This window comes from Scophthalmus maximus, chromosome 10 (genome assembly GCF_022379125.1).
Source record: "Scophthalmus maximus strain ysfricsl-2021 chromosome 10, ASM2237912v1, whole genome shotgun sequence".
NCBI classification, from domain to species: Eukaryota; Metazoa; Chordata; class Actinopteri; order Pleuronectiformes; family Scophthalmidae; genus Scophthalmus; species Scophthalmus maximus.
In genome coordinates this window covers 24,120,001-24,135,161 of record NC_061524.1, presented here as the reverse complement: position 1 = coordinate 24,135,161, position 15,161 = coordinate 24,120,001, and the positions used below count along the sequence as shown (strand labels likewise).

The following is a 15,161-nucleotide window of genomic DNA, read 5'->3' as shown; positions in this document are numbered from 1 at the left end:
TAAGGATTATAAATATATAAACTTCAAATAACGAAAACATATATTTGTTTCAGAACTTTGTTTTTCTTCTTTTCTCTCCCAGATATCATCTCTCAGCGCACACACATTTCCGGCGACCTTTAGGACCACCGTTACATAAGAAAGTGTAAATTAATTTCCGATTGTATTAAAGAGGTAAAATATGTGTGTCTGGACCATCGACTTCACAGTGTGTGTGTGACAGAGACCTACAGTACTCACATCTGAAAATCCACAAGTACACCTCTCTCTTGGTCCATTGCAACGGGGGGGGGGGGGGGGGGGGGGGGGGGGGGGGGGGGGGGCAGATGGGGAATGGCTGAGGTATAGGTAGTGACGTGGATTATTAACTAATGATTAATCCTATTCAAATTACAAAAGGGGAAACTCTGACTTTTGGTTTCTGTGTCACTAAATGTTGGTTTATAGACATTCAACAAGGACCATCAGAAAATTGGAGATGTCAGCTTTGACATTTAACTGTGGGTTGACACCATTCCAACACTCTTCTTTTAGCTATAACATAATATATATATATATATATATATATATATATATTTGTGTTCATAATGAATTTTCAGGGTGTGGACAGTGTCAGAGTCTGTGTCTGCAGGAGTCAATACAGTATGCTTCGTTTAATGTAAGCTCTCAACTGAATCCAGGACACAGAAATTATATTTGTTTAATATTAGACACATGGCCGCACGTCACTTCACTGACGACTGTGGCAAACCAAGCCAAACCCTCCTGGTGTGTGTGTGTGTGTGTGTGTGTGTGTGTGTGGGTGTGTTCTGTCAGGCCTGGTTCTGCATGGTCTCCACTGACACTTTGTTGATAGTGATGACAGATAAAGCACACACACACACACACACACACACACACACACACACACACACACACCATTGGGTATTTCAAACCAAGACTGCCATCTAGTGTTGACTACATAGCTCAACACTGCTCTGCCCTGTGTTTAGAGGGAGACCAAAGTCATTGTAAGGGAAGTATGTTGGACCACGTCTACAATCATTTGAGCACATTAATACTATTGTCTGTTGCAATGAGACAAAATAAAGCTGAGGATGAACTCTAAACAAAACACACAGGGAAAATGGGGCGAACAATCCCCAATCCTGCAGGCTTTGGATTCACAGAAATAATATCTGTTTACTATTAGACACCTGTAGACTCCTCACCTCTCAATTTAGTCAACTGACTTATCTGCAATAAGTCAACAATATCATATGATTGGCTCCATTTATTTTAATTTTTTTTACATATGAGTATACCTCATCTAGTTGAAACACTATCTGACAGTGGTTTCCGTGACCCCATGTCCAGCCTAAGGGGACGGTCGTTAGTGAATAAGATGGAACTAAATGAACGGAGACAGGAAGGAAGTTAGGATATGCAGGACAGCGGGTAAAGTTAACAGAGGAAACTGACAGCATTAGCAGGTAATGTCATCAACTTGATGTTTCAGCAAAGCATGTTGCCTATGTTGGAGGCGACATACGTGTTGAAGAGACAGAATGGACTTCTACTACACTGTATAATCTGATAAATTGGATTAATTTACAAAAATTATGCAAACTCAAAAAAATTAAGTAAAGTAAACTTAAGATTGGTTAGTAACAAAAAACTTGTTTATCCTGAGTGTGCAACGCTTGTTCGTTCTTGTCGTGATTTTCCTGCTCTGGCTATCCCGCCAACTTGGGTCCTTGATGTGGGAGACCAACACACAAACACTAGGCCATGTCTCTTCAGACGTAGACGAGGGAAGTTTATAAAGTGCAACAGTGAGCCATTTGTTTTGTTATCAATTTACAGAACCAGGGCTGAGCCCAAAAAATCCGGGTATTTTGTTTTTTTCTGCTTTAGAATCTCTTACTGCCCCTTTAAGCTGTAATGATATGTAATGTAATGAAACATAGGCTACTTTAGCATGAGAGTTAATGTACTTAGTCACACTGAAAAAGGCACTGTTTCTAAGGACTTGGTTCTTCCAAGTGAATCCAACTCGAGCATACCAAGTGAAAAACATTTTTTTGACCCGAAATTACAGGTAACTTGTTTAAACCGATTGTTTAGAACAGGTTGATAAAAACTAAGTGAGGTACACTTATTATTTCTTATAAAACCCAATGTTAGCATTCATGGTGTAGTACTACTGACACCCAGGTCATTTATGTATATTATAGGACATTATAATGACATATAATACATTATATGGCAACACCTGTCAAACACCACGTCCGGAGACTTATCTAACAATTCACAGTCTCAGAGATAGAGGTCCCTTCAGGTTGATGCGATCCAAGGTGTTGGACTAGGGCTGCAACTTATGATTAATTTCATAATCGATTAACCTGTTGATTATTTTATTGATTAATCAATTAGTTGCTTGTTCCATAAAATATCATAAAATGGTGAAAAATGTGTTTACTAAAACCCCAAGATAATGTTTTGTTTTGTCCACTCACCCAAGATATTTAGTTTACTGTCATAGAGGAGCAAAGAAACCAGAAAATAATCACATTTAAAAAGAATTTTGACTTTTTTGAAAAATAAAAACTACTTGATTATTAGTCGTAATCGTTTAACTGTTGCAGCTCTATTTTGGACCCATCCAAAATGGACTAATCGGAGGTCTGAACATGAATAAATTAAATGTCAAAAAGGAGGAGATGTAATCCAAAATGAATCCAAGGGAAGAAACATAACTGCGGTTGACTAAACCGACCCAAACAGAAAGATAGGAGGGTTTCAAATGACTAACTACAAGGTCTGACAGGGGTAAGACATTTTATTTTCCATGGACTCAGTATTCATTGTATTAAGTAATTGTATTATTATTAAATGACCCAAAGTGAATGTGTGCTCAGTGAAACAGGCAGACAGACCCGTGAGAGACCCTTGTGACTAGGTAAAGACTCGCTCTGAACTGAACTTGCATCGGTCAGATGTTTGTATGTGCAAGAATACAATGTCCAAATCAAGATTTTTGGGAGTATGCTCAAAGTGAGGAGGACATGGTATTGAAAATGTGTATGTCAAAGTGACTCTGGGTCCTGTTTATCCTGACACTAAACACTAACCAAGATCAACCGAGGGGGCCTGACCTTCTCATTGACCGGAAAAACAAAAGCAAAGACAGGAGGAGGAGGAGGAGGAGGAGGAGGAGGAGGGGAGGGGCCCGAAGAAAGGAAAGGAGTCATCAAATATTAAGTAGTAGCCTCAGCGGAACATAGGGTAATAATTGTTTAAGTGCTACTTTTCAGAGCTTTTCTCTCCTCCCCTTGATTTATTTATTAAACTCTGTTTCTGCGAAGGGTATAGTCTCCTAATACCTGTCAGAACCAAAATACGGGGAAGTTGTGTGTGTGTGTGTGTGTGTGTGTGTGTGATGTGATCTGAACAATTTGTGCTTGAATTATTTTGTGCATTCATCATGATTGTCTTTAAAAGAAAGCAACAGGTGTGTTAGGAGTTGTGTATCTTACAGTGATATGTGGTTGCACATGAATAAAATAAATAAAAACTGGATTGTGGAAGAGCGATAACTTGCACGTGCGGCTTTCAATGCACGTCACGGTGCAGCTAACTTTTTCGACTGTCAGGGACAGAACACAACTGATGCAGGATCGTGAGGCACGTGTGGCGCAGTGAGGAGCAGGCTCTGTTTAAGAAGCAAATTAAAAGTCAGCTGAGAGGAGGTGGACTCTGTGGAGCTTCACCCTTCTTCCTGCTCATTAGAACATTTTTCTGAAGGATTCAATATTAATATTAAAGCTCCTAAAAATGTCCATAAACATCTTATTTTAGTTTGCATACAGGTTCAGTAATATCAGAAAAGGCAAATTCAAATTATTGCACTTTTCCATCCATGGCGGAAATATAGAATTCCAGTTTGTTGAATTTAGCCTATGTGAGGAAGGATGCCGTTGTTGTCGCGCTATGTTGAATTTTGACACTTTGTGGGTTCTTTGGTCATCGTCACCCGGATATGATCAAGCAGCACCTGCACAGTCGTGGCAGAGCAGATTCATTCATTGAGACTGGTAGAGTGGTACTTCCAGTATACAAATCAGACCGGGCCTCATTAATATCTAATGTCATTAAGAGTTTTCCAGTGAAGTGGTCTTGGGTTCTATGGCGCAATTTCATCCCAAAGCTGCCTCTGCACTGGCATTTATCACTCACCTGTGTGAGCAGAAGCGCTCTCTGAGAAATACTTGCAAAGCAAATTCTTTGGCTGCTGATAATAATCTAAAATTGTAACTTAATAATGGACAACGTTGTTCCTGCACATGACCCACATCGACCCAGTAAAGGGAAGCTTGTACACAGTCCGTCTGTTCCAATACATTCCAATCGAAGCAATTATTACCTCACAATATTCACTGTTCAGTCTTTCGTTGTGTTGATGCACTCGCGGTTACTGTCATGTCTCTTCCTCTTCCCAACTGCCAGCCGACTCATCTGAAACCTGATCTCCTGTTTGTTGTATTCTGTTTTAGCGCAAACTCATAAGCCGCCATCATTGCTAAAATGTTGCCTGCATAAATCAATAGCTGACATCCTGCCAGACGGGCAGCCTGAGAGCTGGAGGGAGAGGGAGGGAGGGAGGGAGAGGGAGAGGCAGGGGGAGAGAGAGAGAGAGAGAGAGGGAGTCTCAGAAAAAGACAGGGGCAGAAAGAGAAGGGGGAAAGACTGATGAAATGATAACCAGAATAAAGGCCACAGTGTCAAGAGAGCCACTGTCAATTGTGAAACCAGCGGAACATCCCCACTGATGTTTGCTCAGTTGTGTCATGTGACTGTCAGTGAGCACACCATTACTCTCACGGGGACTCGCCATGTTTTGTTTGAAATGTGACTACCTCTGGCCGACGACGGTTGCTCTCGTCAATGTCCAGCGAACTTTCCCCGACACGGTGCTATGAGAAGTGGCAATGGTACCAAAAACTGAGGTGTAGATCCACAAGCAAGATGAAATAAGACATCATTTTGTCGCCAATTGAGCCCTTCGGTGAATCACTACATCAGCAAAAGTACAATTCTGCTTTCAAAAAGAAGAAGTGAGTTGGATTGATGGATGTGCAGTACCTGCCAAGCTGGAAGTGTGTTGTACATCAAATGTCTGTGTGTCACAGCGACAGTATTTCTCACCAAAGCAGGACTTTAGGGAAAACCCTTTTCATCTAAGAAGGTAACTTCCTCACGAACTGGAAGCACTGAGCTGTATACTCATGGCACATGGGTTCTCTGTCTTCATATGTTGGCGACTGCAATGTGCAAAGCTCCGATCTCGTGAATATATATTGACACAAAAATATGACACATATACTATGAACAGTGATACATTCTCAGTGTACACACACACACACACACACACACACTTACACACAGGGGATCATGGATTTATTTCTGTAAAGCTCACCTGAGACAACAGAGAAAACTAAACAACGGGAGTCTAAACGTCATCTCTGCCCTGGATGTCTGCTTTTCTCTGTTAACACGGGGCAGCTGGAGGTTTTTTTCCGTTCTATTCCACACCGTGATACGTTGTGACAACCTCTGCAAACAGTAATTAAACTATATTAGATAACGTCGGCCCGATATAGCCGGCCTGCCTCCTTCAGCGGAGTGTGTCCCCGACCGATGCAACAACAAATCAGTGTCATTTAGTCCAATAGCCCCAAGATGGCTACGAGTGAAGCCCACCTGCTGGTCTGATTGTGTCTTCTTTTCTCTATGGAAATATGGACAATAAAGTTCTTGCAGATACTGTGGACGGGGCTTTGTCTTATTAACAATAACAATAATAATAATAATAATAATGATAACAATAACTTGGATTTTTACAGCACCTTTCAAGGTTACCAAGGCTGCTTTACAGAGTTAGGAGGGCGTTTCTTAAATTGTCTAAGCCATATAAGAAACTATAATGTTATAACGCGACTGTGGGGAGAGATGCAACAATTATTGCATTTTAAGTTAAGCACAAAATCACCACTACTTCATAAGCATTGCCAAACAATCGTTTAATTACAGTGTCAACAGCAAAAATGGATCCTCACAGAGCACTGGTTAAGATCAACATTATCGTTGTAAGGGTTAGTGTTACCCTAACCCTTGCACTAACCCTAACCCTAACCCTAACCCGTGCAGCATTGGCCTCTATACTGCACACTGTGTAGTTGTGAGAGTTAACTGAACATAATGCACGACTGCATGTTGTTGTCGTTGAGATATTCATTTTAGGACTGCTGAGAAAAACCTGCTCCACTTCCTCAATTTGTCAGACTGGCAGGGCGACAGCCACCGGGCAGAGCGATCTCTGACAGCCGTGGTGAGACATGTGCACATTGAGATGCAGCGTGGCCTCGTTTGTATTTGTTGAAGTGATTTGCCTTTACGGAGCTGACTTCAAACTAAACACAGACGCCGTGCCGTAGGCTTGACGATGTGCAACCTGTGTGTGCCGCACACTGTACATGCGATGCAGTCACTGGCGGACAGGTGACATCCAGAGAGATTCTGCCTCTTTGACTAACACGCCTCCTGTTACATTAACACAGACACAAAAAGGTCAGAGACACTGGACAACACACGCACAGGGAAGGACGAGGCGGAAACTCACCATCATGCTCCATGATTTGACCGAGGTAATATTATCAGCAGTGAGAGTTGATCCTCGCCTCTTCCCGACACGGCACCTCTCAGCCTCCCTCCCTCCCCCCACTGACTCCCCCTCCTCCCTTCCTCACTGTCTCCCTTCTTCTCCTAGATTCTCCCTCCCCTCCCTTTCTCTGTCTGCCTTGCCATCTCCTTGTCTCCTTCGTCACTCTGCCCTGCCTCCCTCCCTCGGTCTCTCTCCACTGTCTGCTCCTCACTCGCCCCTCCTCCCTTCTCCCTCCCTCTGACTTCCCTCGTTCCAATAAAGAGCATTAAAAGTTAATGTTTGTTTCCATCTCATCCCTCCTTCTCTCTCTTCTCAATCTGTGTCTCGCCCTGTGTTTATCTCCATCTCTCCCTGTCAGAGTTGTCCTTCCTCTGGCTACTGAGTCTGGCTCCACGTCTCCTCTTTTTTTTTTTTACTCTCCCTGCTGTGTTGAGGTCCCTCGGTGATGTAGGAAATGAGGAGAGGAGAGGACAGGAGAGGAGGATGCAGATGAGGAGTCATTGGTTAGGATGAATGTACAGAGAAAGAGAAGGGAAATGAAAGACATGCATCAAGTTTGCTGTGTGTTTGGTGTGTTGACTTTTCCTTGCTGCACCTTCCTCCACCTGTATTTTTTTTGCAGTCGGTCATAAACAGCAGATCGTTATCGTTATTAAAGTGGATTTATTGGTAATAAGTCAATCTAAAGTGTAGATTATGACATGTATCCACAGGGATATATGTATTCTACCAAAGCAGGTTCTTTTTCAATTTACCAACATCAAAATTGTTTTAAGCTTATTTAATTTTTAGCTAGGGCTTCAACCAACATTACTTACGTCCTATGTTTTCATGTAATCATCGGGTCAATAACAATGTCTGGCAACAATTTGCCAGAGCCTGATGCGAATTTCTAAACTTGTTTTGTTCAATGAATGCGTTAAAAATAAAACACATTTATTTATTTAATTCCTATTTGAGAGCTGTAACTTAACAATGTTGATGATTTTTTTTGCATTTAAAAAATGACTGATTGAGTAATTGTCAATCAAATCTTATCAAACCATAACTACACATTTACATTAGTGGGACTTTTGAGTGTTAATCTCTCAATAAATAACACCGTTTTTTAAAAACCCTCATTGTTGCCATGAAACACAATATTTAATATTATGGCGAAATATTTTTGTTGAGGGCTATCAATACTTGTTAAATGGCAAACACTGCGGAACACCATGGCGCCACCGTGACTACAACATGATACAAACAATGTGGTTCATAAACATACCATCAGCAATAATCACAAATCAATACGCATAAAAAAATAAAGAGGACGCACAGATACAGATATAGAACGCAAGCAGGGCTAACAGGAAGGTTGAAGAGCCACTCAACGCAGTAGATGTGTCATGCCTGTGAGCAGAAGATGCAGGATGTCACAGCTCGCTGTACAGACCCAGACCAAATATAGATGGTATTGCATGTCCCCTTCAAACATTTACAGTATGTGCGCGTTGTCATAGGTCGCCTTTGGCTACAGACTCGGCAAAACCTAATCCTTCAACCTGAGGCCAACTTGAACCACTGGCCCTTTCAGCTCTTTCCCCGTCGACCGGTCTGCAATCAGTGTGTAAGTCAATGTAAACTGGTCTGAGACCAGTCTTACAGTTGTGTTGTTCCGATTGCTAACATGCATTGGTCCAAACTGAAGTCACATTGTCAAAACTCTTCACACAGTCAGCGAAACAGAAGTCTATATGTGGCCCAAACTGTGGATCCTTTTCCAGTGCTTTCACACAAAATGCATTCACTGTCCACACTCTCCGAAATCCATGAACTCTTTTCTCATTCATACTCCACCAACTGCATAACACTATGTATTTGCAGCATATTTTTCAAATGCCAGCACACTCTTTTCAAAACTGTTAAAAACGCATTCAAAACAGCATGATGGCAAATGTCATGCTTTTTTCTGCATCTGTTGACATATAAAGATAACCCTGCAGAATAATTCAAATTAAATGAAATAATAATCATTCCGAACATAGCTGATTCAAAATTCAGATGAAATCCTAAGAATTTGTTGTTTAGTCTCATGACCAAACCGAGAACAGGGGACGGCTCAGAATGTTTTTGTCTGGAAACATGGATCGTGGAAGACGGGTTGGTGGGAAAAGACGAGTGTCAGGGAGGATGCATGGAGGACAAAGGTGAGGCAGAATAACACCGGGGATGTTGATGAGAACTTGTGGCCATATGTAATTCAATTATCAGCTCAATTTTATTTGTAGAGAGCCAAATCACAACATACAACATTGGGACGTTGTGTAAAACGTAAATAAAAAGAGAATACAATGATTTGCAAATCCTTTTCAACCTATATTCAATTGAATACATTACAAAGACAATATATTTAATGTTCAAAATGATAAACTTTATTGGTTTTTTTTTTCAAATATTCACTCATTTTGAATTTGATGCCTGCAACACTTTCCAAAAAAGCTTATTGTATTTACTCTATTTTGCACAAGTACATTACAATATGCAACGATATAAAACATTTTTAAGCATATCGATGCAATTTCTGATTCATTCTTCTTACATCTACTTTAGTACAGTCAATAAAATAAATGATTTGTGTGAAAAATCATTGAAACGTAAAAGGTCAAAGTTCATCATTTAGGTGTTGCTCCCTGTTGTAAGTGTTTTTGAAGTCAGTGTGCTGTGACTGACAGTGTTTGCTATGTGACTGAGAGTTGTTGCCAGTGTTCTGGGCGAACGATCTTATTTTGAGACATACGCACGAAGTGTTTGCTGTGAGTCAAGTTTTTTTGGAGGCGAGATTAATTGTTTGGCCCAGATGCATGTGGGTGACGCAGACTGTGTGAAGAGTTTCGAAAAAGTGGCTCCAGTGCTGAACGATGCTTGTTGAAAAAAAAATGCAATTGAAAAAAACTCTGACATCCTGTTCACTTGCTATTGAGGCGTTTCTACAAATATTAATAGAGTTAAAGGCTGAGCAAGTAACCACACAGAGTTACTGGTAGACAGAGAAACGGAGAGAGGGAGACCTTTGATGCAGTCCAATGAAACGGAAAGACACCTGGCTCATCAACAACTCACACACACACACACGCACGCACGCACACACACACACACACACGCACACACACACACACACACACGCACACACACACGCACGGTCTTACTGTATTTTGCCACCATTAAAAGCAGGGGACATCATATACAATTCACACCAAGAAAAGGTAACAACATTTTTTCCCAAAAGCATTTTTAAGTCCACCTGAGATCAGGAGGATTGAAGGGAGTCTAGGGAACAAAAATGTTTTGGTCACCGGCTACCAAGACAACACAACTGTGTTGCTGTATTACAATGTATTCCCGGTTGCTTACTGCTATAGCATCTGTTGCCAGTATAATTGTGTGGTGTAAAGAGGCACATGCCAATCTGACACTACTACCAACAGGACACTGAACACTGAAACGTTTTCTGATCTGGACACTGTGGTTAAGGGTTGGTTAAATATCATCGACATTGTGAGGGTGGTTGAAACAGGACCCAAATGCAGGAGCAGAGCAGGTAGGAATGAATGAATCATAAAATAAAATCCAACACAGGGAATCTAACTGGGGAAAAACACAAGGAGCTAAGAACGCTTGGGGTGCAAATTGTCAAATATACCCAGGAAGTTTCCTAAATCCTGAAATGACCCGGAAGTATTTGACCAGCAGCCATGATGAGACCTGTTGGGATTCTCTAGGGTACACTGGACCTCACTATTGACGTTCATTCGGGCAATATTTAACGTGACGTGCCGTGCATGAACGAATCCGAAGTAGAAGAGTATGAATATGACAGGGAAGGGACGCAAGTCATCATGTCACCGTTGCCTATGAAGCTTTTCCATCTCATTCCAAACGGTGGTCATGTGGATAAATATGAGCGGGCCGGAGCGAGAGCAAACATTCTCAATGTGACGGCCTCTTACTTTCAGTTTCGTAGCCTATGTTATTGATTTTATTTCAAATCTGACCATGGTAATGAATAATTTTTTTATTTTTTATTGTCCATGTTTAGCCTGAATCAACCCGCTAAAAGAAAGCATGGGGCGAAGTCGCCCATAAGATGCGCATTTTGTAGTCCATTTTCAGAAATGTGTAGTTTCACCACTGCAGACACATAGTGTAGTAGTATAGTGTCAGTGGAGTTGGATTCTCTGAGCACCGCGGTCGGCCTATGAATCCTTCTTTACACATTTCCTTGACCTCAGGACGTGTTCCACTGAGGTCAAGGAATAGTAGATAGGAAAAGACGATAGGAAGGACGATCCCAATCCACCCGAGGAAGAACTTAACCAACAAAATTCATTACAGGAAGGGAGAAGCAGAGCAGGAGTTATCATGGAGGGTTACAATAGCAGACAGATCAGAACGAAACCAGAAGTCTTTTCAGAGTTTCAAGGGTTCACAGGGGCAGAGTCATGACATGTTATGGTTACAACAATAATGTAATGGTCAATGTTTGGGAACAACCTGTCACGGTTTGGTTAAGCAGGACCCAAAATGCAGGTATGGGGGAGAAGGGATTTAATAAAAAGGAAACTAAAGAACAGACCTCTAGTCTTTAAGGTCAAAAATAAACAAGAACTCAAACTTAGATAATCCCAAACTTTCAACACGGGAACATGGACAAACAGCACTGAGGTGAAACATGGCACGGCTACACAGAGCTAAACAGAGATACACAGGAACAAAGAGCCAATCAAACGGAGGCACAAAGACTATATACACACACAAGAGCGTACAGACACACAGGCGAGACCCATGGGGAAGAGGTGAAGACGATCACAGGGGAAACACGAGAAACGTGAAGTAACAGAAAACACAGACCCAGGAGAGCAGAGGAAATGAATTACTCAAGATGAACAAAACACAAGGGATCACGAGAAAGTACCTTTACATAAACCGAGACACACGGGGAAGGGCAATCACAGAGATCATACACAATAAAGTCCACGAAGACACAAAGGTTCACAAAGGTCAAAGGACCACCTGCCACTGCAGACAGCAACGTCACCCGGCTTTGTCCATTGTTCCTGATTATGACAAGAGTCATAATTACAACAACTGAAAGAAGGTTTTGTCACTTCAATGTAAATATTATGCTTTTTATGTTTTGGGGGGGATATGATATGATGACAGGGGACATCAGTTTTACTGCGGGGTCTTCAATTAATTCAAGGGTTATTGGTAGTTATGTACGACATGAAATAGGGTTGTATACCCATGCTACAGCGATATGCCTTAAGGGATGACAGGTCAGTAGGTCCAGCTCTTTGGTTCTTTGACCTCTTTGGTTTTTGTATGGACATCCGTGTCCGTTAGAGGATAAACTCTGTCGGTGATTCAGTGCCCTGAGTTTTCTCTGCAAGTATTGAAAGTATTGCAATGGCATTTGGTACACACGTCACAGGATGAATTTCTAAAAGTGTTGAGATTTTGCTGATAATATTGGAACAGTTGTAAAAATAATGGATGATAACAAGGGGCCATGCACACTGTAAAAAGATTGATGTTTATTTGATAATTTGTTATATATATATATATATATATTTATACAGTTATGTAAGAATGTGTGTACATATATGTTCATGTCTATGTATTTATATGTATATGAGAATGTATATGCATGTGTGTATATGTAGGTATGTATGTATGTACATATGTGTTTATACAGTATATGCATGTATATATATATATACAATTGTGATGGACCTTTCCAAAATGAAATGTGATGTAAAAGAATGGGGGGGGGGAATAAAAATAAATTGAACACAAAAAAGATAATATGTGAACAGTTCAAACAGCAGGAGCACGGTTATAGATTAATAGGATCTTTAATACCTGAAAAAATAACCCTTAGCCATAAGATTTGTGGTATGTCAGTGGCTGTTAAAGCAGCAGTGCCGGAGGATAGTCTGTGTGTGTGTGGGCAGTGAAGAGGGACGGGCTGTTCTCCGCATTACAGAACATTTAACAAGTAGCTGTTGCAGGAAAGAGTATGTAATTAATGTTATTTTAAGGAAAAGTACACTAGGAGCGGAGCTGTTGTCTCCTTTTCTTCAGCCTTCTTGCCCCCCTTAATCATCCTGTATTCACGGCTCCTTGTATTTGCAGTTTTCGTCATAAGTTGTCTTGACTGCATTAAACTGTCCCCTTTCCTTTCCGCTCTTTGACTTTCTCATCTCTCCTCCTTTTGCTCCTTATTTTTTTCTCCTTTTGTCTTCACATATGTAGTTCTTGACCTTGCCTTCCATTTCTCTCCTCTTTTGTTCGTCCTTTTTTCTTTTCTCCCCTTTTCTCTCCCCAGTCTCAGCTTGCTTCTTCTCTCTGCCTGTGTAGTTACAAGAACAAGACAGCGTCTGTTTGGAGGACAGATTTACCGTCTGGATTTCTTTTCACAAAGTTCCTTTTCAGACACATATTAACGTGCTTTCTCGTGTTCTTCTACGCATAGAATAGTTATAGTAAAGAGAATTAAAATGATGCGTCTTTATTAACATGTAACACATTTGGCTATTCAGCAAAATCTTTTGAATACAAAAAACAATGCTCTTGTTTTGGACAGTTAAGATATTTCAATTTCCTTTCAACCGACCAAGAAAAGCTCATTACAAGTTTCCTTCAGTTGTTCATGAGCTGTCAGACATATCACGTGGCTGTAGTGAGATGTTTCAAAGTCTGCTAAAACAAATCTTCCCTTAAATGAAAAACATCCCTCCCTAGCCCTTAGAAATATTCTCCACAGGAGCTTTTTTCTCTCTATCACCAACAGGGTGAAATACACATTAAGATTAAAATGACTATCTACGTTTCAGATTAATTCCAGACTTTGCGTCGGTGAGCCACATCTTGGAACCTATAATGTTATTATATACAGTATGTCTAGGTGATATTTCAATGCACATTGCATTTCTCGGATCAACGTAAAAAGGTAGGTCAGCTCCCTCTGCTGTTTGTTTTACAAACTGCACAGTTTACACAGTATTACGACACAGAGTAGACATTACAGGGAGGTTTTCTTAATGTAGTTCATGTCATTTTACAATTATAGTTATGCTTATCATTTCAAATCCGCACTGCAGAAATTATGGTGAAGAAAGATCATAATAATAGCAGGATTGTATGTGAACCTGAATAGGAAAAATCTAAAAATTCAAGTCAAATCACAAGACAAAACAAACCAAGATGAATTTTAACATCCAAACTGATGGGAGACATAAACAAGTTTGGACACCTCATTTCCTCACTGCTCCCCTCCATGATCATTTCCTGTCATTATAATTTAGCTACAGAAGCAGAACACTTCCTGTGGCAACTTAACGCAAGGAAAGTGACTGCAACTTCATATGTCGATATTATGCTATCATCATTTGACTGCACTGCAGAAAACAGCAGGCCCTGTGGAAAAGCATCGATAAAGTCCATGCCTGCAGTATATGTGAGAGCAGGTGTGGGCGTGTAATGTGAGTGGAGCCCTCTGCACGGTGTATCTCGGCTTTAACACCGAAGCCGGCTGATGGGAAGTGGTTCTAACCACAGAAACAATGTATAAGAATGTCAGGTCCCTCTCAACGGCCGACGGCTTCAGACAATAAAACGGTGACACTGACATTTAAGTATAAGGGACTGGGGACAGATAGTTGGTTACAACTCAAACTATTTTATGCACAGAAATGATTGGCTGCATACAACATATTGATACACGTGAAGAAGACCCAAGCACTTTTGGCAGCAGTTTTGATCTGTTCAGTAACCAATTGTGGATTTGTTTGCCGTGTGTCTTTGTCTACATAATGTGCCTTTTGCCAAGCACACATGTTTAACCTAAAATCACTTGCTGCAACTTCATTACACACAAGAGATCTATATTCAACGTATTACGAGACCTACGAAACCAAGTGGGCGCGCTTAGGTGTGAACAATGAACTTTAGAAGGAAACTGTAAATGAACAAAGTATGTTCAACATTTTTTAAATACAAGATGATCTGATGAAAAAGGAAGAAACAACATGAACGTGTTTACTATTTGTGGCATTCAGAGACACAAAACCCAGAGAGAAAGAGGGGGGGGGGGGGGGGGGGAGTTTTTCTACGTAGGAGTGCAGGAAGCCACTGCTGCTATATTAGTCATTATTGAGATGCTGTCTAACCAGGAGCAAATTGGTAGTAGCCTGTTTGCAACACCAAAATAAAAAAAACTGAGCCGATCGTGTCTGACAATGAAACACAGATGCATGCAGGTTCTGATGAACTGGAACAACTTCTTGACTTACTTTAGCAGGAATGTTGATTAAGTGTGTGAGACTATGGGATGTCCTACCTGAGCGGGCTCCCCGGAGCCTGGAGAGCACTCTTGAGCAAAATCCGGAGGTGTCACTGTGTGAGCGGAGCCTGG

At 41.0% G+C, this 15,161-nt stretch overlaps 1 protein-coding gene across 2 annotated transcripts in view; it reads right to left on the bottom strand.

Moving 5' to 3' along the window:
* Positions 1–15,161, bottom strand: part of phactr2 (phosphatase and actin regulator 2) — a 44,549-nt gene that overhangs the window by 29,182 nt on the left and 206 nt on the right. Inside the window, exon 1 of one of the 2 annotated variants that reach the window (XM_035605873.2) lies at positions 15,087–15,161. This exon is cut by the window's right edge and continues 206 nt beyond it. In XM_035605873.2, the coding sequence (XP_035461766.2) occupies positions 15,087–15,161 (75 nt within the window). Of the gene's footprint in view, positions 1–6,661; positions 6,793–15,086 lie in introns of those variants that run through there. The other variant, XM_035605875.2, reaches the window with a different exon arrangement.